At 41.9% G+C, this 26,263-nt stretch overlaps 1 protein-coding gene across 2 annotated transcripts in view; it reads right to left on the reverse strand.

Annotated features, from left to right (window-relative positions):
• The window catches only part of cacna1ba (calcium channel, voltage-dependent, N type, alpha 1B subunit, a), a 566,885-nt gene that overhangs the window by 181,160 nt on the left and 359,462 nt on the right, over window positions 1–26,263 (reverse strand). For both annotated transcript variants that reach the window (XM_059638405.1, XM_059638404.1), the window contains exons 8-10: window positions 21,697–21,812; window positions 16,595–16,651; window positions 14,579–14,668 (exon numbers count right to left, since the gene is read on the reverse strand). In XM_059638405.1, the coding sequence (XP_059494388.1) occupies window positions 14,579–14,668; window positions 16,595–16,651; window positions 21,697–21,812 (263 nt within the window). The remainder of the gene's footprint in view (window positions 1–14,578; window positions 14,669–16,594; window positions 16,652–21,696; window positions 21,813–26,263) is intronic.

Genomic DNA, 26,263 nt, shown 5'->3' on the forward strand with positions numbered 1-26,263 from the left:
TCCTTATTTTTGGCTTCTGGACCTTTTTGAGCTAATGAGAAAATATGTTTATTTTCTCTTCAGTATTTTTCTCTCATCTCATGAATGTGCTGGCTCTTTCCTGAACGCAGCTACCTCAACTTTGGCAGCCTGCTTCACCATGAGTCTTTATGTATAAGACAAGACAGCCAACGCTGTCTGCTAATGCCAGCATTGTTCAAATCATTCAGTTTTTGTTGCTATATCTGATGCCTTTCATGGAATATTTTTAGTAGCAATTAAAATATTTACTTAATTTATGTCTATTTGGTTCTCAATGTCCATCCCAGACCGGGGATGTGGATCCCAGTTGTGACATCTAATTTATCACAGAGGCTAAATTCCACTCACACTAGAGATTGGAACCATAATCTTTCCATTTACATCGTTCAATGTTATAGCAGGTGGCATGTAGTCATATCAAGTTTAAAGGGAAAAGTTCCTTGTATTGCAAATAAAGAGGCAAATATTTGCATTTGTCTTATTTTAGCCCTAGTACAAATATTAGTTCCAATAAGAAGCTTGGTATATTCAGAACTGAAATAAATTAGTTCTTGGATCATTTTTAGTACCACCAATTTTCTGTTCTTGATTTAAAGGTAAGTTTTCTTATCATGCTATTTAAGCCAACACACTGCACCTTCAACAACTGTCACACTCAGTCAAAACGAACTGCGGTAAAGTAAGGGGGCATTATAGGAAAATGCAGCATCATGAAAATAATTTGCCTGTTTAATTCAGCATTGGTCCACTTTTAGAGGGTGTCTAATGTTTGTTAAAATTGGGTCACAACATTTAGTTCTGTGGTATTATTAGTGCTGAAGCCTTAAATTCTAAAAATGCCATCCAGAATATTGTGGTGTGTCCCACACCGGTGTATGTAAGGGTGAGTGGGAATGTAATGTTGCTAACCATGTGAGCAGCAGAAATAGATGTCAAATAGCTTTGAAAGCCGACTTACAAACATTGGAATATGAATAGTCTATTTAGTCCCTCCAGCTTCTTCCGCCAGCTGAACTATGGCCTAGCTCAATATACTTTGGTCTATACCTCTTTTCATAACATTGATGAACAAAACTCTATGAATTTCAGTTTTAAAATGAACAAGTGATTTAGCATTAATAGCTATTACGAAAGTAAATTCCAAACTCCTATTACCATTTACATAAAGAACAGTTTCCTGCTCTGGATCTAATTCTTAGATTATGACCTCTAGTCCTAATGACAATAATTTTTCTAATATACCCTATCTGTCCTCCTTAATGTCTTGCAAATCTCCATTGACTTTCTAAATTGAGGGATTGCAACCCTAGTTTGTTTAATCTCTCCTTCAAATTAACCATTAGAGGCTGGGTAGAGTAAATATAATACTGCAGTTCCTCCAAGGCTAATATTATCCTTCTGAAGGTGAGTTGGTCAGAACTATTAACCTATGAACATGCGAATTAGTTGTATGATTGACTCACAGCATTTTTTTAGCTGTAGCACAGGCTCCAGAAATTGACTATCCTGGCTATCATTTTTCTGTGATGTGTTCAGGGGCCTCCTGGTCCCTAGTGGAACCATGATCACTCTCCTTCATTTGGCTTCCATCACGAAGGCTGTGGCATCACATTTGCCAACCTCTTGTTCTGCCCTGCTACTGTTTTGTCAGTCCTCTTCTGTCCTGACATTGCTACAGCAGCCTGAGTCCGCTTTCTATAGAACTTTTTAAGAGGGGCAGACTGTCCTCGAGAAGAGCAGTTGAGACATATGTCATGCTTTCTACATGAGTGGCTGAGTACAGCCAATCAGCAGTGTGTTTCTTGATCACCTCTTGGCTGCAATCAACTTGATGAACAGGAAGGCTCAACTTTCCAGGAGGCTTGTCTCTATGAGGCCAGACATGAGCTGCTTGTGTACTGTTAACCTTCACACCCAATAACATTAAACATCATGAATGGGCTGGATAAAGTGGAGAAGGAGAAGCTGCTCCTGCTAGTAAAAGGAATAAGAATGAGTAAGCGTGGATTTAAACTGATGTGCAAAAGAAACAAGGACATTTGGGTCTCACATAGACAGAGAGGTTAAGAAGGCATTTACCAGCTTGCCTTCATCGCTCAGACCTTTGAGAATAGGAGTTGGGTGGTTGCACAGGACATTGGTAAGACCCCTTCTGGAGTATTGTGTCAAGTTCTGGTCATCCTGTAGGAGGAAACATATTGTTAAGCTAGGGAGGGCTCAGAAGATGTTTCTGGGTATGGAAGGTTTGAGTTAGTAAGAAAGGCTGGATAGGGTGGGACATTTTTCACAGGAGATTGAGAGATAACATTACAGAGGTTTATAAAATTGTGAGGGGTATAGGTAGGGTTAGCAGTAGAAGTCTTTTCCCTAGGATGGGGGATTTCGAGACTAGGAGGCATATTTTTAAGGTGAGAGGAGAGACATTTAAAAAAGATATGAGGGGCAAATCTTTTACACAGAGTGTGATTCACGTGTGGAATGAACTTCCTGAGGAAGTGGTGGATGTCAATAGGCACAATGTTTAAAAGACACTCAGATAAGCCCATGAATGGGAAAGATTTGAAGGGATATGGGTCAGGACCAAGCAGGTGGGACTAGTTTCATTTGGGATTATGCTTGGCATGGATTGGTTGGACCAAAGGGCTTGTTTCCGTCCTGTATTACTCTGTCCCTATGTCTTTTGTAGTTAGTGTCTGGAATGCACTGCCTGGAGATATAGTGGAAGCAGGTTCAATTGAGGCATTTAAAAAGGCATTGGATGATTATTTGGATAGAAAGTTTGCAAGAATAAGCAGGAGTTTCGCACTATGTAATGATGCTCATTTGAAAAGCTGGTACAGGTACAATGGGCTGAATTGCCTCCTTCTGCGCTGTAATAGTTCTGCACTTATGTGAATAAGCCTAATTGAAGTTCTCTCAGTAATCTTCTCTCATATAAATCTCCCCTTTCCTAACCCTGTCCTAAATAGCTCAGACTCCATCACTTGCTTCACTCTAATTCGCACTGTTTTGATTTTCACAAACAGTTATTTCCTTATTTGCATTTAGAGTAAAAATCATCCAGACAGTCAAATGCAGATTGGTTCCTAAGATCAATACAGGATTTGTTGTTCATGCTTTTCTGGCTCCACAACCTGAAGAAATTTTCAATCAAAACCCTGGGCCCGACTCACAAGGCAACTTACCCCGATGCACTACTGTGGGCCTCTGTGGCCAGACTCAGGCAACTTGTGTGCTAGGCAGGTTTACGGCAGAGATAGGAGCCACTCTGTGGCCCTGCTAAAAAAGTCTATAACATTGGCTTACCAGAGTAGCTGAGCAATGGAGCATACTCAACATCTCATCTTACTCAGGGCAGCACGGTGACTCAGTGGTTAGCACAACTACATCACTACACCAGGGACCTGGGCTTGATTCCAGCCTCGGGTGACTGTCTGTGTGAAGTTTGAACATTCTCCCCCCGTCTGCGTGGGTTTCCACCAAGCGCTCAGTTTCCTCCCACAGTCCAAAGTTGTGGAGGTTAGGTGGATTGGCCATGGGAAATGCAAAGTTATAGGCTTGGGTTTGGATGGGATGCTCTTCAGAGGGTCAATGTGGACTTGCTGGGCTGAGTGGTCTGATTCCACACTATAGGGATTCTATGATTCTACATCTTTGCAGCTTAACAGTGCAAACTTCCACGGCATAGTATTTAAGAACAGAAGCAGGCCATTTGGTCCTTTGACCCTGGTCTGCATTCAATAAGATTATGGTTTATCTTACTGTGGACTCAACTCCACTTTCCTGTCTGTGCCCCATAAATCCTGACTCCCTTGTATCAAATATCTGCCTAACTCTGTTGAATATATCCAATGATGCAGCCTCCTGAGCTCACCTGGGAGAGAATTCCAAAGGTTTACAACCCTGAAGAAAGAAATTCCTCTTCCTGTCATTTTTAAACTCTTTTTATCTGAACATGAGTCCTGTGATTTCTAGAGTTGCCTGTAATGAGAAACTTCTTTGTAACCACTGAATCAAAATCCCTGAGAATATTATGTTTCAATAAGATCACCTCTCATTCTTCCAAACTTCTATGACCATAGACGTAACTGCTCAAACTTCTCTTGTTAGACAACCCCTTCAGGGATCCACTTCATGAATCATCACCAAAGCAAGTTCTCTTTAATGTCTTCAATGCAAGTGCAGTTAATCCCCATTTGATGTTGCTCCACTTCACGTTATTTTCTTTTCAAGTCATTCATTCTTTGAGCCTGTCTTCCCATGTTACATGATGATTTTCATTTGGCATCATTAATGAGCTGTGTCACCATTACAAAACAGTATCCTGTACTACACTAACTGCAGCCCAGACACTTCTTCCCTTTTGGCCTGGCAGTGGGAAAGGGGTCTTGCCTTCCACTTGATTTCACTTTGTTACATAGTCTTCAGGCTTGCTCTACCCTGCATTGTCTCACCCCAGCCTGACCGCCTGGCCTCATCTCCTGACTTGCTCCATGCCCATTTCATCTTCTCCATTGGGCCTTGTCCACTGCCCCAAGCTTCATTTCTCCCATCCTACCCTCTAGGCCTTGTTTCCTCCCCTACCAGACCCCATTCTCACATTTAAGCTCCATTTCTGATCTTCACTTCATTGCTAGCTTCTCTCCTGGGTCCTTGCTTCCCTCCCAAATTTGAAATCACAAGCTTTCAAAGCACTGCTCCTTTACTTGATGAAGGAGCTGCACTCTGAAAGCTTGTGGTTTCAAATAAACCCATTGGACTAAAACCTGGTGTCATGTGACTTCTGACTTTGTCCACCGCAGTCCAACACAAGCACCTCCACATCAACAACTGTCTGATTGACTCCTGGTAGCTGAGCAGCTTGTGGCTGTGAATGATACCACCAGAAGTCTCAGACTATTGCAAGGACAGACAGTGCACCTTTTACCTAAACCCTGAAAAAGGCCAGGTTATTTTTCCAAACAGTTGCTGTAAGTTATGACTTTTAACCAGAAACCAAGAGACTTTGTAGTTAAGAGACCAGTTATCTGTGCTTTTGCAAACAGGTGAAAAAGAATCTCGTGAAAACAGATTGAAGAACATGAAGAGGACCTCTTGCTGTGTGGTGTTAGTGATCCTACGTCTGAGCTAGGAGGCCTGGGTTCAAGCTTCACCTGCTCCAGGGTGTAATACCATTTCCAAATGGGTTGATTAGAAAATATTGGTTTGAAAAACAGAAAGAGGGCTGTTGTGGTGCAATTGTAGTGTCACTGTCTCCAGGTCAGCGGGTTTGAGTTCCAGTCTCACCTACGCCAAAGGTATGTCACAACATAGTGTGCAGGTTGATATAAAAATATAAATTGAAGAACAAAAAAATCCTGGCAAGCAAAAAATCATCTTATTAAATTATGTGATTTGAGGCGGTTGAGGTGCTTCCCAGTTTTGTTATTTCTGTTCCACCCACAAAACCAGTGCTTTTTGTCTGAATGTGTCTGAATGCATTTTTGTGTAAAGGAGTTCAAAAGGGAGTTTCTTTCAATTATTGTTGTCATATGTACGAAGATTCCATGAAAAATGTTCTCAATAGAGTGTAGAATACGCTGTTACAGTCGCAGCAAGAGGCATGGAAGCATAGAACCCATGAAGCAAGGAAGCAGGCCCTTTAACCCATCAAGTTCATCCTGACCCTCTGAACAACATCCCACCCAGGCACACACCCCCTTACCCTATCCCTGTAATCCGGCATTTCCTATGGGGGACCCACATAGCCTGCACATCCCTGAACACTGTGGGCAATTTAGCATGGACCTGCACATCTTTGGACTGTGTGAGGAAACCAGAGCATCTGGAGGAAACAAGCGCAGATACTGGGAGAATGTGTAAACTCCACACAGCCAGTCACCTGAGGGTGGAACTGAAGCAGGGTCCTTGGAGTTTTGAGGTAACTGTCCTAACCTCTACGTACATCAACAGTTACAATTAAGACGCCCATTCAAAAGCCTCGTAACAGCAGAGACGAAGCTGCTCTTGAATCTGGTTGTATCTCTATTCAAATTTTTGTACTTCCTGTCTGACGGAAGAAGGTAGAAGTGAGTATAACCCGGTGGGAGGGGTCTTTGATTATGTTGGGACCTTTCCTGAGGCAGTGGGAAGTTTAGATGGGCCCATGGATGGAAGGCTGGTTTGCTGGGTGGTCAGGGCTGTGTTTATGACTTTCTGCAGTTTCTTGCAGTGTGGGGAAGAACAGTTGCCATATCACACTGTGATGTGATGGTGCATCTATAAACATTGGTAAGCATCTTTGTGGATATGCCAAACTTTCTTAGCCTCCTGAGGAAGTAGAGGTATTGTTGTGCTTTCTTAACCATCGCATTGACGTGGGTGGACCAGGGTAGATTGTTGGTGATCATCACTCACAAGAACCTAATGCTCTTGACCATCTCGACCTCAGCACCTTTGGTGTAGGCAGGAATGTGCTCTCCATTTCACTTCCCGAAGTTAATGACTGGTTCCTTCATTTTGCTGACGTTATTGGAGAGATTGTTGTTGTCACACCATACCACTAAACACTCTATCACTTTCCTCTACTCTACCTGTTTGTTGTTTGAGATCTGACCTACAACAGTGATGCTGTCAGCAAACTTTTAAATGGAGTTGGGGCCGAATTAGCCATGCAATGGTGAGAATATAAGTAGTACATTAGGGGGTTGAGTATACAGTCTTGATGATGATTATCGTGGAGGAAGTGTTGCCATCTATTCTTATTGATTATGGTCTATGGGTGAGGAAGGAAAGGATTCAGTTACAGAGTGCAGACCCAAGACCAAGGGTGTTGGAGCTTGGAATGTGAGTTTAAACTAATAGAATTATATGTCAACTGTTGATTGTAGTTTGTCGGTCGTTAGAATCTATAAATTTGTAATAAATCGAAGTTCTCGTTAAGTTTAGAAGCCTGCCCTGTGTTTTCTCTTAGCATGGGTCTGTCTGGCAAGTAAATTAGGGATTTTACATACTTTGTAAAACTTCTAACCTTTGTGATGACTCTGGAAATAGCAGGGCTTCACTTTCAGTTCTCTACCCCAGTGAGTCATAAAAAAGACTTGAAGGGTAATATTGTAGCACTCAGTCTTGTGGTTATGCAATTCTTATATACATCTGCACTATAGGGAACATAGGCAAATAGCTTGGATTAATAATCCTGAACTGTTTAACTCTTCATGCGTCCAGGGAAAACAAATCCTTTTGCACCATTCCTAGCTGAGATAAAATCAGTATGCACAGGAAGGATTGAACCAGGGTCAAAATAAAACAAAACTATTTCAGGTTTCTGAGTGAGATATTCTTGAAGGCTACTTTTTCATTCTTACTTACTTGCTTATTCAATAATCCAGTCACTTTGTAATAATACCTTCTGTATTTGTGTTGATATATGAGGTTTTTGGACTCATACAGAACAGCGTTAGAAGAATTCATCAATATCCTCAATTATTATCAACCCTCCATTAAATCACACACATAAACACCAATTGTTTACACATCACAATGTTTAAATTAACACAGGAAAACAGGTGTTTGTTAGTAGCATGCTTTTTTTCAAAATAAATGACACACACTTCCACACACAAAACGCCATCGCCTCAAACTCATCCTCTACAGACTGATGATGTCACAACAAATGCATTTTCATCACATACACACAAAACTGGAATATTTTAACCAAGCAGTACCTACCCTTTTTACTGCATCTCAGATTTAATAGTAACTATTAATATCGTGTTCACTAAATAGCATCAACAACATCTTCTCCCATATATTAGCTCATGAATGTATGTAGACTCAAGCTAGAAACCCCTCATTCATTTGTACAGCATTTATTACCACAGTGATTTCTAACATTCTTGGCTCCTGATAACAGCGCCTAGCAACAGTGGAGGTGTCAAGTGAAGTGGAGGTAAGGAACAACTAGGTATCATCAGGCCCCAGGTGGAAACTAACACCGTGCCTTTTGAAGCTGTTACCAAGAGATAGCATTCAGATTAGAGATTGGAAGGGGCCAAGGACAATTCCATAGGGGACACTAGAAACAGTGGTATGGGAAGGAAAGCCACTGCAAGTGACTGTCTGAGAGATAGTAAAAACTGCCGATGCTGGAGCTAGAGATAATACAGCATGGAATTGGAGGAGCACAGTGGGCCATATCTCATTCCTCTTTGACTGCCTCCAGCTCAGGTGCACCCCATGTGGATTCCAACTGAAGTTTCAACCCCCATGCTTTGAATCCTCCCAGGATCACAGATATGTTCATGATATTCAACATTCCACGGACAGCTGTTCTCGCCACATCCTGTGATCCACACTCTGTGCCATACAGCGCCACAGGCGCACTCTCAAACTTTCTGTCCAACAGCATCGCATCATGCTGGCTCAGGGTGCACCCATCTACAGTTCCACTTCATCCTCCGCTCATTCGCCATGCTAATCAGAAACATTTTCCTTTCCACGCAGGCATCAAGGTCCACAAGATTGGACAACTTGGCTCACTGAAATCTTCCTATCCTCCTCTTCCCTTTGACTCCGTCCCCTCCCCCAACACCACCTCCTGTTGGGTATTCACCATCCCTCCTAACCTTCCGCTGTCTGATGCTGAATGTTCCGTACTCAGAAAATGCCTCAGCTTTACTCCTCTGTGTCCCCATCTTATTGAATTTTGGGCACAACATGACACCAAACTCTTCTTTCGCCATTTTTGTCTCTGTGCTAATTTCTTTGGGCAAGAGTCCTCTCCCCATCCCACAGACTCCTTCGCCCACTTCCAACACTTTCCTTCCACCTGGAGCCCACCCTCTAGCCTTTTGCCTGCACTTGATCTGTTCATTGAGAACTGTTGAAGTGACATTGGCTGCTGCAATTTCTCTGGCCCCATCACCCAATCCAACCATATTCCTTTGAAGTGACTGCACTCTATGCGCTAATATCCAAACCTGACTTTCTTCTAAAGCCCCAATAAGAGTGGTGTTGTTATAGCCTGGTATACTGACATTTACATTGCAGAGGCTGAGAGCCAGTTCTCAGGTACCTCCTCCTATCTCCCCCAGACCATGACCCCACCATGGCACATCAGGCCATTGTATCAACCGTGATAACTGACCTAATTTCATCCGGCAATCACCCCCCGCCCTCGCCACCCGACTGCCTCCAATCTGATAGTCCCACAGCCCTGCCCAGCTCACTTCTACCTGCTTCCAAAAATTCACAAACAGGATTACCTGGGCAGACCCATTGTTTCAGCTTGTTCCTGTCCTATTTCCTACTCTTCATCTCTTCCTACTTTGACCCAGTCTTTTCTCTTGCCTGGTCCAGACCCCGCCCATGCACATCCATGATTCCTTTGACACTTTTCGCCAGTTTCAGAGTTTCCAGTTTGCAGGCTCCAGCCACCTCCTCTTTACCATAGATATCCATTCCCCAACCAGGATGGCCTCAGGGCTCTCCACTTCTTCCTGGAGCAAAGGCCTGAACTGATCCTATCCACACACACCGTCCTCTGCTTGGCTGAGCTTGTTCTCACCCTCAAAAACTTCTCTCTTAACCTCATTTTCTTCAGGTGAGAGGGGTGACCATGGGTGCCTGTGTGGGCCCTAGTTATGCCTTTCTCTTCATGGGATATGTAGAACATTCCTTGTTACAGTGCTATTCCGGCCCCCACCCCAACACTTTCTCTGATATATCGATTATATTATACGTACTGCTTCCCTCTCCCATTTGGGACTGGAAAGTTCATTGATTTCCAATTTCCACCCTGCTCTCACTTTCACCTGGTCTATCTCTGATCATCCCTGTCCCTCCTCGGTATCTCTGTTTCCATTTCTGGAGGTAGATTAGCCGTTAATATTCACCATAAACCCACCAACTTCCGCAGCTGCCCTGGACTATGTATCCTCAAACCCTGCTTCCCGTAAAGACTCATTCCATTCTCTCAGTTCCTCCATCTCCATTACATATTTTCAGATGAGTCCAAATTCAACAAGGGAGCCTCTGAAATGTACTCCTTCTTCCTCAACCAAGGATTCCCCAGCATGGTGGTTGACTGGGCCCTCAACCAGGTCAGACCCATCTCCTGCACATCCATCATCACTCCTTCTCTTCCCTCCCACAACAGCAATAGGGTTGCCCCTTGTCCTTGCCTACCATCCCACCAGCATCCACATCCATGAGATCATCAGCTGCCATTTCCACCACCTCCAGTAAGATGCCACCATCAGAACAAACACCTCTCCCCTCCCTTTTCCACCTTGGACAGGGACCATTCCCTCGGGGATACCCTAGTCCAATTCTCCTTCAATCCCAGCACTTACCAACAGCCCCAAAGCACATTCTTCTGGAACCACCAAAGGTGTAACACCTGCCCATTTACCTCCTCCCTCCTCAGTATCCAGGGCACCAACCATACCTTCCAGGTGAAGGAACACTTTACCTGCGCTTCCCAAAATCTAGTTTACTGTATTCGCAATGTGGTCTCCTCTACATGGGGGAAACAAAGCAAAGACTGGATGACTGCTTCACAGAACATCCATGTTCTGCCTGCAAAAAAGACCCTGAGCTTTCAGTTTCCTGCCACTTTAGCACACTCCCTGTGCCCTGGCCTACATCTCTGTCTCACAATTGCTGCTGTGTTCCAGTGAAACTCAGCACTGGTTGGAAGAACAACACCTCATTTTCTGCTTGGGGGCCGTGTAGCCCTCCGGACTCACTATCGAGTTCAATAATTTTAGGGCCTAAACTCTCCCATGTCCTAGCCCCCCACCCCATGCACCAGGCCTTGTTATCACATAGCCTGCCATCAGACACTACCTATTGTCAGTCAACAACAGTCTCCATTAACAACTATTCACCCTCCTAACCAGATTGTTATCAACTCCTTTGTCTGTCAAAATGCTATTCTGTCTCTTTGGGCTCTATTCCCACCTATTGTTTACTCCTTACTCTATTCCTCCCCCTATCTTCTGCATATAAACCAGCATTTTCCTAACTACCATCAGTTCTGAGGAGGGGTCACCAGCGCCGAAACGTTAACTCTGGTTTCTCTTCACAGATGCGACCAGGGCTGCTGAGCTTTTCCAGATACTGAGATAGTAGTTCACCTTAAGTTCATCTTAAGATGTCTCTGCCTCCATCTCTGGCAACCACTTGGAAACCAATATCCATTTCAAGCCTACCGACTTCTGCAGCTACCGAGAATAAACTGCCTCTCACTCACCTTCGTGCAAAAATGCCATCCCCTATTCCCAATTCCTTCACCTCCGCCACATCTCCTCCTAAGATGCAGCATTCCACTCACAGAAGTCCCTGTTTTTCAAGGACCGCAACTTCCCCTCCACAGTCATTGAGAACGCTCTCAACCGTGTCTCTCACATGTCCCACAACTCATCCCTCACACCCCCTCCCCACAATAACAACCAAAACAGAATCCCCCTTGTCCTCACATATCACCCCACCAACCTGCGGATCCAATGCATCATCCTCCGGCACTTCCGCCATCTGCAATCTGACCGCACTACCAAGGACATGTTTCCCTCCCCATCCTTACTCTCTCTGTGACTCTCTTGTCCGCTCCAAACTCCCCTCCAGCCCCACCACACACGGCACTTTTCCCAGCAACCGCAGGAAGTACTACACCTGGCCCTATACTTTACCTTTCACCCCCATCCCAGGCCCCAAGGAGACCTTCCACATCAAACAGATGTTCACCTGCACGTCTGCTAATGTGGTATACTGTATCCGTTGTTCCAGATGTGGCCTCCTCTACACTGGGGGAAACCAAGTGGAGGCTTGGAGACCACTTTGTGGAACATCTACGCTTGGTTCGCTACAAATGACTACACCCCCCCAGTTGTGAACCACTTAAATGCCCCTTCCCAATCCTTGGATGACATGTCCATCATGGGCCTCCTGCAGTGCCACAATGATGCCACCTGAAGGTTGCAGGAACAGCACCTCATATTCTGCTTGGGAACCCTGCAGCCGAATTGTATCAATGTGGACTTCACAAGCTTCAAAATCTCCCCTCCCCAGACCGCATTCCAAAACGAGACCAGCTCGTCCCCGCCTCTCTAACCTGTCCGTCCTTTCGCCCACCTATTCACTCCTCCCACCTCAAGCCCCACCTCCACCTCCTACCTACCAACATCATCCTTGCCGACTTGACCTGTCCATCTTCCCTGGACTGACCAACCCCCACCCTAACTCCCCATCTACACTCACCTTTACTGGGTCCATCCCCGCCTCTTTGACTTGTCTGTCTCCTTTCCACCTATCTGCTCCTTTAACTATGTTCCATCCACCTCCCCACCTCTCTATTTATTTCAGAATCCCCTTCCCCTCCCCCATTTCTGAAGAAGGGTCTCGGCCCGAAATGTCAGCTTTCCTGCTCCTCTGATGTTGCTTGGCCTGCTGTGTTCATCCAGCTCTACACGTTGTTATTTCTTTTTCCAGATACTTTTATTTTTGTTCGTTAATGTGTGTCTGGTGTAGATTCTGGATTACTAGGCTGACTATCTATTTACTGAGATATGTTTTTGACCTGCAGGATAGTGAAAGCTCACAGTAGTTTATTGGATGCTGAGGGTGACACTCTGGTTTACCAACGGGATCACTGCCAAAGTAATGTCTAGATACTGGATCTTGGACATCTCCACAAAGTTTCTGGCTCTCTCTAAACATCCAGGTCCTTATCTATAAAACTGCAGCTTGTTTAGCAATGAGCAGGTGGTTTTCTACCATTTCTTGTGTCAGCTAATTGTTTCACACAATCATGTAGAGTCACTTTCTGTAACATTCTCATTGAAGATATCTCTTTAAATATGTTAGCTAACAACTTTGTTAAAGTAATACTCATGGCAATTCTGAATAAGCATATCCCAGTGTGCCACAGGAACAAATGAAATCCCTCTGAATTTACTCATAAACTGTGCTCCCAACACGTTAATTGAACAAACCTATCTCCACAGCCTAACCAATTGTAAGTTGGAGGATGGGCCGTTCTAAAATGCTGTAAGCATGCAGTTAGCAATGTATTGTATGTTCCCGAAGTAACTTTTTGTCATTTAAGGGCCTCAAAATCTAATTGCTGTAAATAAGATCTCATAGTTAATTAGAGCACCTTCCCTGAAGTCACAAGTGTTTCTTCCATTTTTGTTTTCTAGAGATCGACGGTATCAGAAAGTTTGATGTGCAACGTGTGGCCTATGTAAATATATGTGCACAAACATATCTCACTTTGCTTGCATAGCCATTGCCCCTGACAATAACATTGCTCCACAATAAATAGTTAAGCAATGTGAAGGACAGATTTAATAACACCAGGAGAGTTTGGACAATGCAGATTAATTATGGTCAATAACACCAATAAAAGGCTTCGATTTCAGTTTGGACATAGATGTTGGGACAGATAAGTGACATGGTGGTAGACTACATTACTTTTTATATTATAAAGCTGTTCTAAACTGCATACATTTAATGTTTAACAATACTTAAATAACTTAGTTAAGCAGACTAAGTTTGATTTGTTAGCAAATTGTATTCAATTTTAAAGGACGTTCAATGCAAACACTCTCAGAGAAGCTGAGGGCCAAAATATTTCACCCATGTTTTCACAGCCTAATCTGCTAAACTAATAGGTCTTGCCCAGACTGAACCTGGCTTCCTTCTCAGAGAAACTCGTTCACTCCTTTGTTCAACCTGAATCAATGTAGTATGCTCCTAGCACCCAATTCCTAAGTTCAACGCAGAGGACCAGGTTTTGGAAATTTGAAATGAAGAGCAAACTTTGTTAGAAGATTAATGAAAGAGGCTGAGGATAAAAAAAAATGCAACATGAATCAAAAGGAGGAAATATTAGAAAGAAGGAATCAACAAAGCAAATTTATAAATTTGAGAGGAAAGACAGTACAGGAGGGTAAGAACAAAGTGCAAGACAGCCAAACAGGACAACAGGATTACCAAAACACAAATGAACAAACTTTATAAGAGCCTTGCAAAAGAAATAAGAAGCGTACAGAAAGATAAGGAGGCAGGTTGATTATGCTACGGAATGAAGAAAACAGATTGATAAAAGTGGCAAGAATGGATAGTACTTCAGAACCATTTAAAGATGAAAGGAATAGTTAGTCCATCACAGGCTGTCCTTTGCAATACAGTCAATAAATCTACACTCAGCGTGTAAGTAAGCAGTTATCTATAGACTGCAGTAATCTCAGGAATAGTGAATGCAAGCTCTCCATCCCCCTCACTTCTAACCTGTCCCTCCCTCACTAATGGATTTCCTGACTAATTGGAGTATAATTTTGCTAACATGAATGGTTTCACTTATAATCATAAACAGAATATGTCAAAGCTAAAAATGTACTTTATAAAATGCCACATATCGGCACCAAAACTCTTTTAAGTATAATGTTAACCACACATTCCCACCCATCTCCCAACCTCTAACAAACGCCCACCATAAGTACGCATCCACCCATCCTCTGCTCCCAATGGCATCTCAAATTACAGTTAAAAGGTTTCAAAGGCTATCACTCACCCACAGAGGAAATATCTGTGAAATGATCTTCTCCCTCTTCAGCATTAATCAGGTCATTCTTACTCTTTTTCGTTGTTGCTCTTTTTAAAACTGTGTAAACAACCAAGTGTTACTGCATTATCAATCTGTCTAACACCATCTTAATCTTACAAAATTCTTAATCTTAATCTCAAGACTCTTTCTAAATCAGAGATTAGTACTGAGTTGGAGTTTCCAATTCAGGGTTAATTGTCAGTCTAGCAATTAATTGAGACAAACAAATCATGTTAGATATTGATACCAGTCACCCTCTTTGGTTAAGCATTGCTAACTGGAGGAGCAGATCTCCTGTTTATCTTATTCACTTATTCATAGAGACTATATCTAGTTCTTGTCAATTGCATTCAGAGCTGCCTGTAAAAGCTTTCCAACAATTTTACACATTTCTCTATTCCTATTCCTACTGCCAGCCCATTTAGTTTTCAATCTAGGACCTTTAGTCTTGCTTTCAACAAAGCCAATAGTTTTTCATGCAGTAAATAAAGATCACAAGTGATGATAATCATACATTTTTGCTGAAGATCCCTTTGAGTTCACAGATTGCAGGAATAATGCAATTCTATTCTTCACCTTTATCTTCCCTATATTCAAAACTCGAAGGCTGACTGTGAAGATTAAGTGCTTTAATCAATACAAAGTCTCAGTTCTCAAAACACAGAGTTGGGTGGCTTGTGTAATTAGGTCTCAAGTGGTGAAATTCATGCAAAGAAATAGATTTCAAGATGAAGCAAACAATAAACCAAATCCTGGGTTAATGGCCTCCTCTTACATTTTAGAGGCCATGCTTTTGGAATAATGCTGCTGGGTCATAAGAATTGTTTGTGTATTGTACATCTGTTTTATTAATTTATGACATTTCTCTCACATTTTTAGGAATTATAATAAAACAAATATTTCACCACCGTCTCACATCGAAATTATTCAAGTTATTGCCCTTCAGCTGAACAGAATGTGTGATTCCCAACTAATGTAGAATGATTATTTGCCCCGAGAGACAATAAATGTTTTATATATGCACACACAAGTTCAAATTTGCATTACCAGAACTGCATTGTTAATAAGAATGGTAATATTCTTGAATAACCTGAATTAATCTTTATCTCTGCCTTCCCCAGAGCACTAGACTAATATTGGCAGCTTCAGCTGAAATAAAATCATGACTGGAAGATTATGTCAGAAGAATTACGGTTATTTGCTTTTAACAAATCTCCTCAGAGTGGCGGTACTGTTCTAATGTTGCACTGATTCAGGATACTCATATGTCAATGCAGCTGACCTCAAGTCAAGTTGCAAATTACTGTTTAAGCTTAAGGGATGTAATGAGCATTTTGCTATTAAAGTACCCTTAATTGCTCGAAACAGTCATTGGTCAAATATATGTGCCACGGTTTCTTGGTGGTTTTGTTAATAATGCCACACAGAATGGACCAGGCTGACCTCGGAAGTCTCAGGCTTGATCCCCGGTCATGTTATGTGAGCTGATGTTGACAAAAGTGGCAGAAAGATCTCCAAAATTTTTGTCAGTGCTAGGCAAATGAAACTGAATTAGACAATACTCCCAAATCTGATCGCTATCCAGTTATTCTGCTGTAAAGTACGTGCTTAGATTTTGAGGAGTAGGATCGGCTTGTGATACCAACTAACACCTCCCCCCAACCCAACATCCCAACCAACAGTCAACCCTGAAATGTATCATCTAGGATTGCAGCTAAACATTGACTGTTTGACACAATGGCTATTAGAAGTATGCCACAGTAAATCTACGCACATTAGTGACAAATGAAATTCCAGGTCTCTAGTAGCATGTTATTGGCAAAAGTTAGTTTTGAATGACAAATATCTGCAGGAGGTTTTATGTACAGAACATTTATATTAAAATAGTGGCTGCTTAAGACTTAAATAATCTAGAATCCTTCGAACAACATTAAAACCACTTTCTTTCTTCATCATGCTGCAATTAACAGAATATACACTTACCATCCAAAGCACACTTATCTTCTGCATTCTTGTCCTCTTCTGCCAACATGACTTCCTCTAAAACAAGATACAAGAAAGAAGGCTGAAACATGCAATATTTTTAATGTCAGTGTGGCCAACAGAGAACTACCCAGTTGATGCAGCGAATCCACAAGTGGTTTCCTATGTTCCTATCCTTCACTGTGGTTCTAATTCACGTGGCTGAATATAAAGAGAGACCAATTAAACAACTATTGTGCTTAAAATTATGGCAGTTTAATAAATGAAGTAGACACTTTCTATCTGTTCCCAGTGTACATTGATATCAATACTGTTTGAGTTCTCCTGTATCCTTATAGTGATTTTTACACATTTTTCAACATAAATTTCAATATGCTGAATAGCTAGGCAGAACTTCAAACGTGCCCAATACTCTTATTTTAGGCAAACTCTATATTTTGAGTTACCGTTCCCAAAACTTGCATCAACTGTGTACATGTATCTCTGCTACAATGCATGAGATGTGAACATGAATTGGCTGCAATGTGGCTGATGAATAGTGGACACTTTGGATAATGTGAACTTTCTAGTGTACTCGTGTAGTGATTTTCTATAGCAATTTCCCTCTAATGCAATTTTCTGTGGCAATTTTCTATAGCATGAAGTCATACAAGAACATAACTATTGTTTCACAGGAGAAATACTAGTATCCTAGAATCTGGAACTCAAATTTAATCATGCAAATCTGGAATTCAGCGAGTCCCTTGTCATACATGTACATAGGCATTATTCACACCATAATTTCAATGTACTTTGGATTAATTGTGAATTGATGGGAGAGTTTGAACAAACTTTCATTCTCAGGCTTCCTATACTGCCATGTAATTAATTATTTCGGAATGAACATTGCAATCAGCAATGAAGCAATAGATTTCGCCACTGGCCTTGAAGAAAGCTGACCAAAAGGTCCAGTAGTTTCAATGGTATAGAATACTCTTTGTCCAATAACAGCCAAAATCTGGCATCAAGTGAAGGGAATTGCTTGGAACATAACAAGTAAGGCAAACAACCAATCACAGTGAAGTATTCTCACAGACAGTAAACCAGGAAGTGCTTAGCATAATTTTGAAATTAAATTTTCAGGTACTGAAACAAATTCTTAAGGTTAGTTTAGGATGATCATGAACAATTTTGAAAAGCTATGGTGTGAAAATGCTATTGGTTTGTCTAGGTCCAGTTTGATCAAATTGAGGGTTCCACTGTGCTTCTTCAAATGAGCTGTATCATTAACATCCTGTCTGTGGACTGCATGACCAATTCAGGAGGATATGTCAATGAAGGATTTCTAAACAATGAGTTCAGAGTATGGTTTAAAATGCATTAAAGGGACATTGGGTCGGGGGGTGCTCTCACTGCTACGGGATATGAGGGGTAGCCTCAGGTCAGCTCTCCCAAGAATGGGAGGAAGAGAACATCCTCTCCAGTCTACCACGTGTACATGGAACATGTGCATGAGGTAAACGGCAGCAGGAGTATGATCCCTCAAACCTGGAGACAGTGCACCAAGAGGATCCAGGACCCGTGAGGACAGAATGGCAGGTGGCAGAACGCTACCAGGTGCCAGGTCACAAACTCTAACCTGCCAGTATTCTCCTGCATAGCATCCAGCACTTATCCCTCTCTGTCCAAGGACCACCTCATATCCTGTCAAAGCAACCCACACTTACACTCACTTTCCCTCACACCCATACCGGACAGTTAGTCTCCACAACAATCCACACAAGCCATTGCTATTACTCATTACTTCCTGATTTTTATCCCTGCAGGAAAGAAAAGCACAAAACATGGTAAAAAGCTGAGACCTAGGAGACAACCCTGCAGTGACGGGCACCTTGCCAGCCAATGTCAATGCATGTCCAGCTTTACTGTTGGGAAGCTGATCTTGTTCCAGAGAGGTGCAGATGTTACCTGTGATGTGCAAAGACAGCCTGAGTCTCCTGAAGGACTGGTGTTCAGGTTTGTCAAGAGAGCTGGTCCTTCAGCTTCAAAACCTGTGCTGGAAACCTCATCTCTTTCGAGCTGGATCTCTGGTCCATTCTCCTTGTCTTGTGAAGTGGCGTATGGCTGAGAAGAAGGTAGACAATGCTGATGTTTGTCCTGGTGCTGCTGGTGTTGGCATTGCTACTCTTCCCTCTGTACCAGAAGTGAAAACGTTGAGCTGCCCAAGTTGCTCCCAGGCCACAAAGGCAGGCAGCAGGGAAATGCGGCTGAAAGTGAGTGAAATGCTTTCCAAGAAGTTAACAGTCATGAGTCAGCACTGAATGCATTCTCTGGGAGGGAGTGCCCTGGATTAGCAGTCCTTACCTGACCATGAATCCAGCTCCTCAATGTCCCCCCCTACCTGCCCCCAAAGAAAGGATTCCTGAAATGTCCCTGAAGAAGTTCTCACTGTTGTGCACTCACCTTTGTGACCCAGGTGAGTTCCATACATTTTGGGGATTAGTTCCTCCGGCTATTAAATCCAGAATTGCTTGATAAAAGCACAACTACATGAGTCATGTGAAAATTGTTTATCAATCACTAGAGATTTCCCTTTCACCTTCAAAGTTCAAAGGATGTTGATAAGATGTTGATTTAAAACTTTTCGGAGATTTAACTCCTGACACAAACTCAAATCTCGCACGGTAAAGATACATAGCTGCCTTCCCCTTACCCCACTCCGCTGACAATATTTCAAAGGGCACAATATATAAGCAAGACCTTAAATCTGGGTAATACCTCAACAAAAATGTTAAAAAGTAATGTCATTTAAACCTGAACAAGTTAAGATCCTTCCACTTTAGAACAATCATTATGAGTACTTTCTCAAAGATCCACTGTAATCACATTGCAGTACCACAAGAACATAAATCATGAAACTCTGGGAAATAATTTTGATGTTGAACAGATTTACTGCTAACATGTACTGTTGTAGTGGAACTGAGGCAGACCGCCGAGAAAGAATCTGCACTGTGATCTATCGATGCAAATGAGTCTTTGTACTTTTTATCCCCAGAATGGATATGAACAAAGATGAGCTACTTTTAACGTTGATTTCAAGGTAAAAAGTCAATAAGCGGTAATAAGATGCTAATGAAGTATCTTTGATGATCTTTCCCCACAGACCGTGAATAAGTAGTACTCATGTCATCGGTGTGCTCTGTTGATTGGTTCCTTTCTGCCAGCTTTTCACTGTTACCTGTAGATTCGTTGGGTTATTGTTCTGTTCGATCAGATGACATATCAACTGCTGATAAATTTTTAACATTCTTAAATCATAATTAAATAATTTTGGACACAATTATGGATGATTTCGGATTTTTCTCTCTGTACAAATGGGAAGACAAACACAGCAAAGAATAGGAGGTGATAATGGGAACTGCAGATGCTGGAGAATCCAAGATAATAAAATGTGAGGCTGGATGAACACAGCAGGCCAAGCAGCATCTCAGGAGCACAAAAGCTGATGTTTCGGGCCTAGACCCTTCAGGCCCGAAACGTCAGCTTTTGTGCTCCTGAGATGCTGCTTGGCTTGCTGTGTTCATCCAGCTTCACAATTTATTATCTTATAAAGAATAGGAGGTAGTAGGAACTGCCGATGCTGGAGAATCTGAGATAACAAACAGGGTATAGAGCTAGATGAACACAGCAGGCCAAGCAGTATGACAGCTGAAAAGCTGACATTTTGGGCCTGGACCCTTCTTCACAAAATCTTCTGAAAATTTTCTGAAGAAGGGTCCAGGCCCAAAATGTCAGCTCGCTCAGCCTGCTGTGTTCATCCAGCTCCACACCTTGTTATCACAGCAAAGAATGGAATTGGTTAAGTGTTCATTGTTATTCATAATTCTAGACTTGCCTTGCTTTATCTCCTTTCCTTTAAATGTTCGCATGACAGAAATCCAGCATTCTGCAGTTTGCATGCTGTAAACTTAAGGCCTCCATAACCGTGGAACAATGAACTAATGTAACACAAAAGATTAGTCACTGAGATTCTTGCAGACAATGAGCTAGATTTTCTGAGGAGTGGTAATTACACTCAGATTGATACTCTGCTCCTCCATTCTTAGGTTAAAAACGAGCTCTGCATTTGTGACACGAGATTCTAATCAGGGCTCTTTCAGAAAGTTGGAGCAGTTTTTTCATAATGCAGGATAGTCAGGGGAAGGCAAATCATGCTCTCTTTCTCACAGCAGTCAGTTGCTGTATCCTGTGATTTAAGTGTCCAGCATCAGAGGCAGGCTCTTTGACAGCTCCTATGAAAGGATAAGTGGTAAACTTAGTGTGGGGTTAGAGTGCCAAGTGGATAGGGTGCAAGGGAGCCAGGTAGGTAGGAGACCAGGTAAGTGATGGGGTTTTTAGTATAATAGGGGGTATTTTGTATAATAGGTACCTGGCCAGGTAGTTGGGGATGGGGAAAGCAGTTCTGCGGCCAGTGCCAAGGGTTTGATTTGAGTCCTGTGAAAGAGGAACGTGTTGAGCCTCGTAATGATGTCTCAGGTCCTGGGGAGACAGCGAGTATTAGGTCCTGGGTGGAAAAGGGTATGTGTGTGGGGATCATGTCCATTCCAGCATTTGGTAAGGAGTAGGGGAAGGATGGGGTTGCCTGGTCCTGAGTGAAGAGGTGTGGTTTTGGGTCAAAGAATGGTGAGGGATCCAGCAGTTGGGAGGTGTAAGGGATCTGAGGAAGGTGTAATTGAAGGCGTGTGAACTAAGTTAGGGTTCAGTTGAATAGTTACTGAGAAGTTAGACTAGGTTTTTAATCATCTAATACTTTCTGGTAACAATTTACCTAACTGCAGTGGAACCCTCTAAATTTGCTTGCTTAAATGGATACCTTTGGAGGGGTCAAGACACACAGAAATTGCTGGCAGGATCTTTAATTTCCTATACAATTCCCTCGGAGTCTGCTTTAATGGAGATTCTGTATGGGACCCATGCAGAATGCCGATCTATGAAACACAGACAACTACCTATTGGAAAATTCAGATGTGATCCATCCAGAAGTAATGTTATAATTTAAAATATTGGGTGTTCAAATTTTCTCAGAGGGTCAAACATCCTGACTTAGTACTTATCAGATTTACCTGCTATGTGAATCCAACGCAGGTATCTGTTGAATTCTTGCTCTATTTGTTGTTGTCGCCTTAATTTTAGAAATGCACGCCTGTTCTCCACCCTTTCTCGTTCTTTAGCGAACTCCCTGCAAGATAAAAGAAGATCATTTTTCCTTGACTCATGGCACAAAAATGAGTTATTGAGTGGCATCGTACATTGTAAAAAGTAGCATGAGTTATAATTGTCACATTTCAGGGTGTTCCAGCTAATTAACAACAGAAAAGATTTGAACAAAAGCCTTTTAATGTTGGGTTCAAATTTATCTTTAAAAAATGCTGAGCCAATAAGTAGGTAAGTTGCACTGTGTTAACTTGGATCAAGTTTCTCTAGAGTGTGCAATGATGTAATTTGTGATTTGAACTGTATCAGTCATAAAAAAACTGTATCGACAGAAGTGGATCAGAGGTTGGGAAGTCTGCTGTGAGCCTGCCCACTATCTGCAAAGTACAAGCCAGAATTTGAATGGAATACTTTCCTACTGTCTGGTTGGTTGTAGCTTCAACAGCACTCAAGATGTTCAATACCATCAGGACAAAGTAGCCTGCTTGATTAGCATGCATTCCACCACCTTCATTGCTCACTGCCCAAACACTGATTCACAGTTATAGTAGGGTGTACCATTTGCAAGCCCCACTTCAGCAACTCACTAACATTCCTTCAAGCTCACCTCCCAAACCCACAGCTATGAACATCGAGGACAAGCGTTAGAGTTAGAAACCCCATCCCCTGCGAAGTCCCCTCCAAGTGACACACCACCCTAACTTGGAAATATATTGGCTTTCATTCATTGTCACTTGGTCAAAATCCTGGCCCTCTCTCCCTAATGGGGCTGTAGGTTGTGCCTGGAGCACATGGCCTGTAATGGTTCAAGAAAGCAGCCCATCACCATTCTCAAGAGCAATTAGGGATGAGCCAAAAATGCTGACCTAGATAGCAGCATACACAACCCGTGAGGGAACAAGTAAAAAATTTCTCTTAAGGCAAGACGAATTTAAGATGCTATTTTTGTTGGCCTTTTTAAAGCCTGCCATTACTTATTTCCCTACGTGTTCACACCAATTATCATTGCTTATTATTCTTCAGTGAGAAAGATATTGGATCATTCTCTGCAGAGATTACCGACAATATTGCGCAGTCTTTTCCACATATTCCTCTGTCTAGCGTTTAATTGATGTTAGCAAATGCTTCACCAAGAATCAATTGAGGTGATAGTGTAATACTGACATGGTAATATTGAATCTCTCAAGCTATCCAGTACTTTATGTAGTTTTTAAATATAATTTTATGACTGATGTACAATAGTAATATTAAAACTTAGGTAACATCTAAATCTTTCAGTGAAAGCAACGTTGAGCATTATTGCTCAAAATTTTGGATGTTAACAGTAACAGCAATTTCTTTTGCCAGAACTCACTGTAAACCTTCTATAAGTGTACCAAACAAACACCTTGAAGAGCTGCTACTTAATACAAACATGCTATTTCACATTCAGCTGGAAACAGGGACAGGCTTAGCATTTTGAATCCAACATGACTATTCTTGAAGTGAAAAAGTAATGGGTTTTATAGGAAGACATTGAGCAAAGCAAGTTGAAGAGGAGGGAAAGATTAGAGGGTGAGGGAGATTAGATATCATTGGTTTCACAGATTAAAAGACAAAGCAAACGGTAATGGTTGTAGAGAAGCTCGATGGATCCAGAATAGATGTTAATAACAGAATATAAGTCAACTCTGCTGAAAGCAGCACCATAAAGACAAAACACTGGTGGGGTGGGAAATCAAAATTGAGGACAAAGTTCATATTTTGAAGTTATGCAACTCAATAAGACTGTGAAGTACCCATGCAGAAAATGGTGTGCTATTCCTCCAGCTCATGTGGACTTCCCTGGGACACTGCAGCTGGGCCAGGACAGAAACAGGAGCACAAGGGCAAGACAGTATATCGAAATGGAAAGCGACTGAAGTGGTGTGGTCACACTTGCAGCCTGAGTAGAAATGTTCTGCAAAGCGATGACCAGTTTGAGGCTGATCCTTCTAATGTCGAGGTAACCATAACGTGGGCAGTGAACACAATAGCCCAAATTGAAATTGCAGTGGGAACAAGATAACGTGGCAAATATTACAACTCTTATGATTGCAGTTGGAAGATGCCATGGGAGGGGGACAAGGTGTTCAGGATGATAGAGGAGTGGACAAGAGTGTCATACAGGAGACTGTCCATCTGAATGCGGACAAGGGAGACCAAGATGTGTTTTGTGGTGGCAGTGTACAGTATGTGATGAACAGACATCAAATAGTTGTTCCATTCATACAAATCACAGTGTATCCTAGAGATAACTAAAATATTAAGTAATCCAAGATAAATGGAGCTGAATTGAACAAACTGAAAATAATCCAGTGGGAAATTGATGCATCATGAATTACACATTGATTTTTTTCTATTACACATTGATTTTTTTCTATCATTTTAAAATGTTGTAGCATTCCCTACTTGCACAGCTTTTAGTTGAAGAATAATTGGGTGAGGAAAGGAAATAATAATCATTTTTATATATGAACAATAGAAGGCTTAGAAATGTAAGGCCAAACCATGAAAACACCCAGGCTTTGAGAAAACAACTTTTTATATTATACTCAAAGTATCACAGCACCAAGATGAAGACGAAAAGGCCTATAAGTTACCAAAAAAACATGGCCCACATATTTCAGCACAGTATAAGAATAGAACGTCATTTTCATTAAGTTCATTTAGGTGTGACACTGTCAAGCAGAGGGCATGAAGCAGGAATTCTGGATTTGCATGATGAGAGCATTCTGGTAGATACCCTGGGAAATATGTGGATGACATTTAATTGAAACTGAAGAGTGGAATCAGTCATTATAATTGTCACTGGGGGTAAGCCATGATCCAGTGGTATTATTGCTATACTATTAATCCAGAGACTTAGGTAATGTTCTGGGAACCTGGGTTCGAACCCTGTCATGGCAGATGGTGGAATTTGAATTAAATAATAATCTGGAATTCAATCCGATGATGACCATGAAACCATTGACAATTGTTGGAGGAAAAAAAAACACCATCTGGTTCACTATTGTCCTTTAAGGAAAGATATCTGCCATCCTTAACTGGTCTGGCTTACATGTGACTCCAGACCCACAGTGATGTAATTGACTCATAACCACTCTCTGGGCTATTAAGGCTGGGCAATAAATACTGGTACAGCCAGTGGTGCCCACATCTATGAATGAATAAAAAAGTAAGATTTACATGAATGATAGCAGAACCGTTGTCACTGGACTAACAACCCCTGGTTGCAGAGGCTATGAATAAGATTTCCAATTACAGTGTTATTCAAATAAACTTGCTGTTGAAATTGTTGTTATGTCATGTGTCTATTTGTTCTTCATTCCTTAAAAGGAGAAGTGCAAAAATTGTGTCAGAGATAGTAGCAACTGCAGATGCTGGTGAACCTTAGATAACAAGGTGTAGAGCTGGATGAACACAGCAGGCCAAGCAGCTTCAGAGGAGCTGATATTTCGGGCCTGGACTCTTTTTCAGAGGGTCTAGGCCGGAAACGTCAGCTTTCCTGCTGTTCTGATGCTGTTTGGCCTGCTGTGTTCATCCAGCTCTACACCTTGTTATCTGCAAAAATTGCAGGTGGCCTCATCATTGCCTGATTGGCTCACAGTTCAATAGAGCCTCCTGCCCCACTCCTGTGGTATTAGTCCTTGGCCAGCCTGCAGAGAAAAATAACCTTGCTGCTTCAGCTACATTCTAGCCAACATCTCATTATATTTAATTGGTAAGTGATTAATCATGAGTTTTTACTTACACTTGCTAGCAGCCAAAGAAATACAAACAGACAATAAAGGGGCCCTCTTGTAATGCAATGGTAGTGTCCCTGCCCTGGAACAGGGAGGCCCAGATTCAAGTCTCACCTGCTCTAGAGGTGTATAATAACATCTCTGAACAGGTTGATTAGGAAAAATAGGTTAATTTTTTAAAAGTACAAATGATGATTAAGGGGGTCTTCTTGCGGCACAGAGGTAGTGCCCCTACGCCTGAACCAAGAGACCTAGTTCACATTCCACGTGCTCCAGAGGTGTGTAATGATATCTGAACAGCTTAATATTAAAAAAAAGCCAAATAAAAAATTATAAACAGAAGATGCATAGGAACAAAATGCTCTATGTGGGGGGGCAGGAGCAATACTATCTATTTAGAATAAATCCGATCTTGATCTTCCATGAAGAAATCTACAATGGAAAATATTTCAATGAAGGAAATAGATAATAGTGTCAAGGGAGATGTAAATAATACAGTTATGTATTTGCTAAGTAACAATTGCACCTCTGAGTCTGAGTGCAATTCCAGAAATTGGAGTACTCAATCTACCCTAATACTTCAGTACAATACTCATAGAGTGCTAATGGGGTGTTAAACCAAGGCCATGTCTATCTCATCATATGAACAAAAATGTTTCCACAACTTAACTGAAAGAAGAGAAGGGGTACCCTGGCCAAAATTAATACCTCG

This window comes from Stegostoma tigrinum, chromosome 29 (assembly GCF_030684315.1).
Source record: "Stegostoma tigrinum isolate sSteTig4 chromosome 29, sSteTig4.hap1, whole genome shotgun sequence".
NCBI lineage: Eukaryota > Metazoa > Chordata > Chondrichthyes > Orectolobiformes > Stegostomatidae > Stegostoma > Stegostoma tigrinum.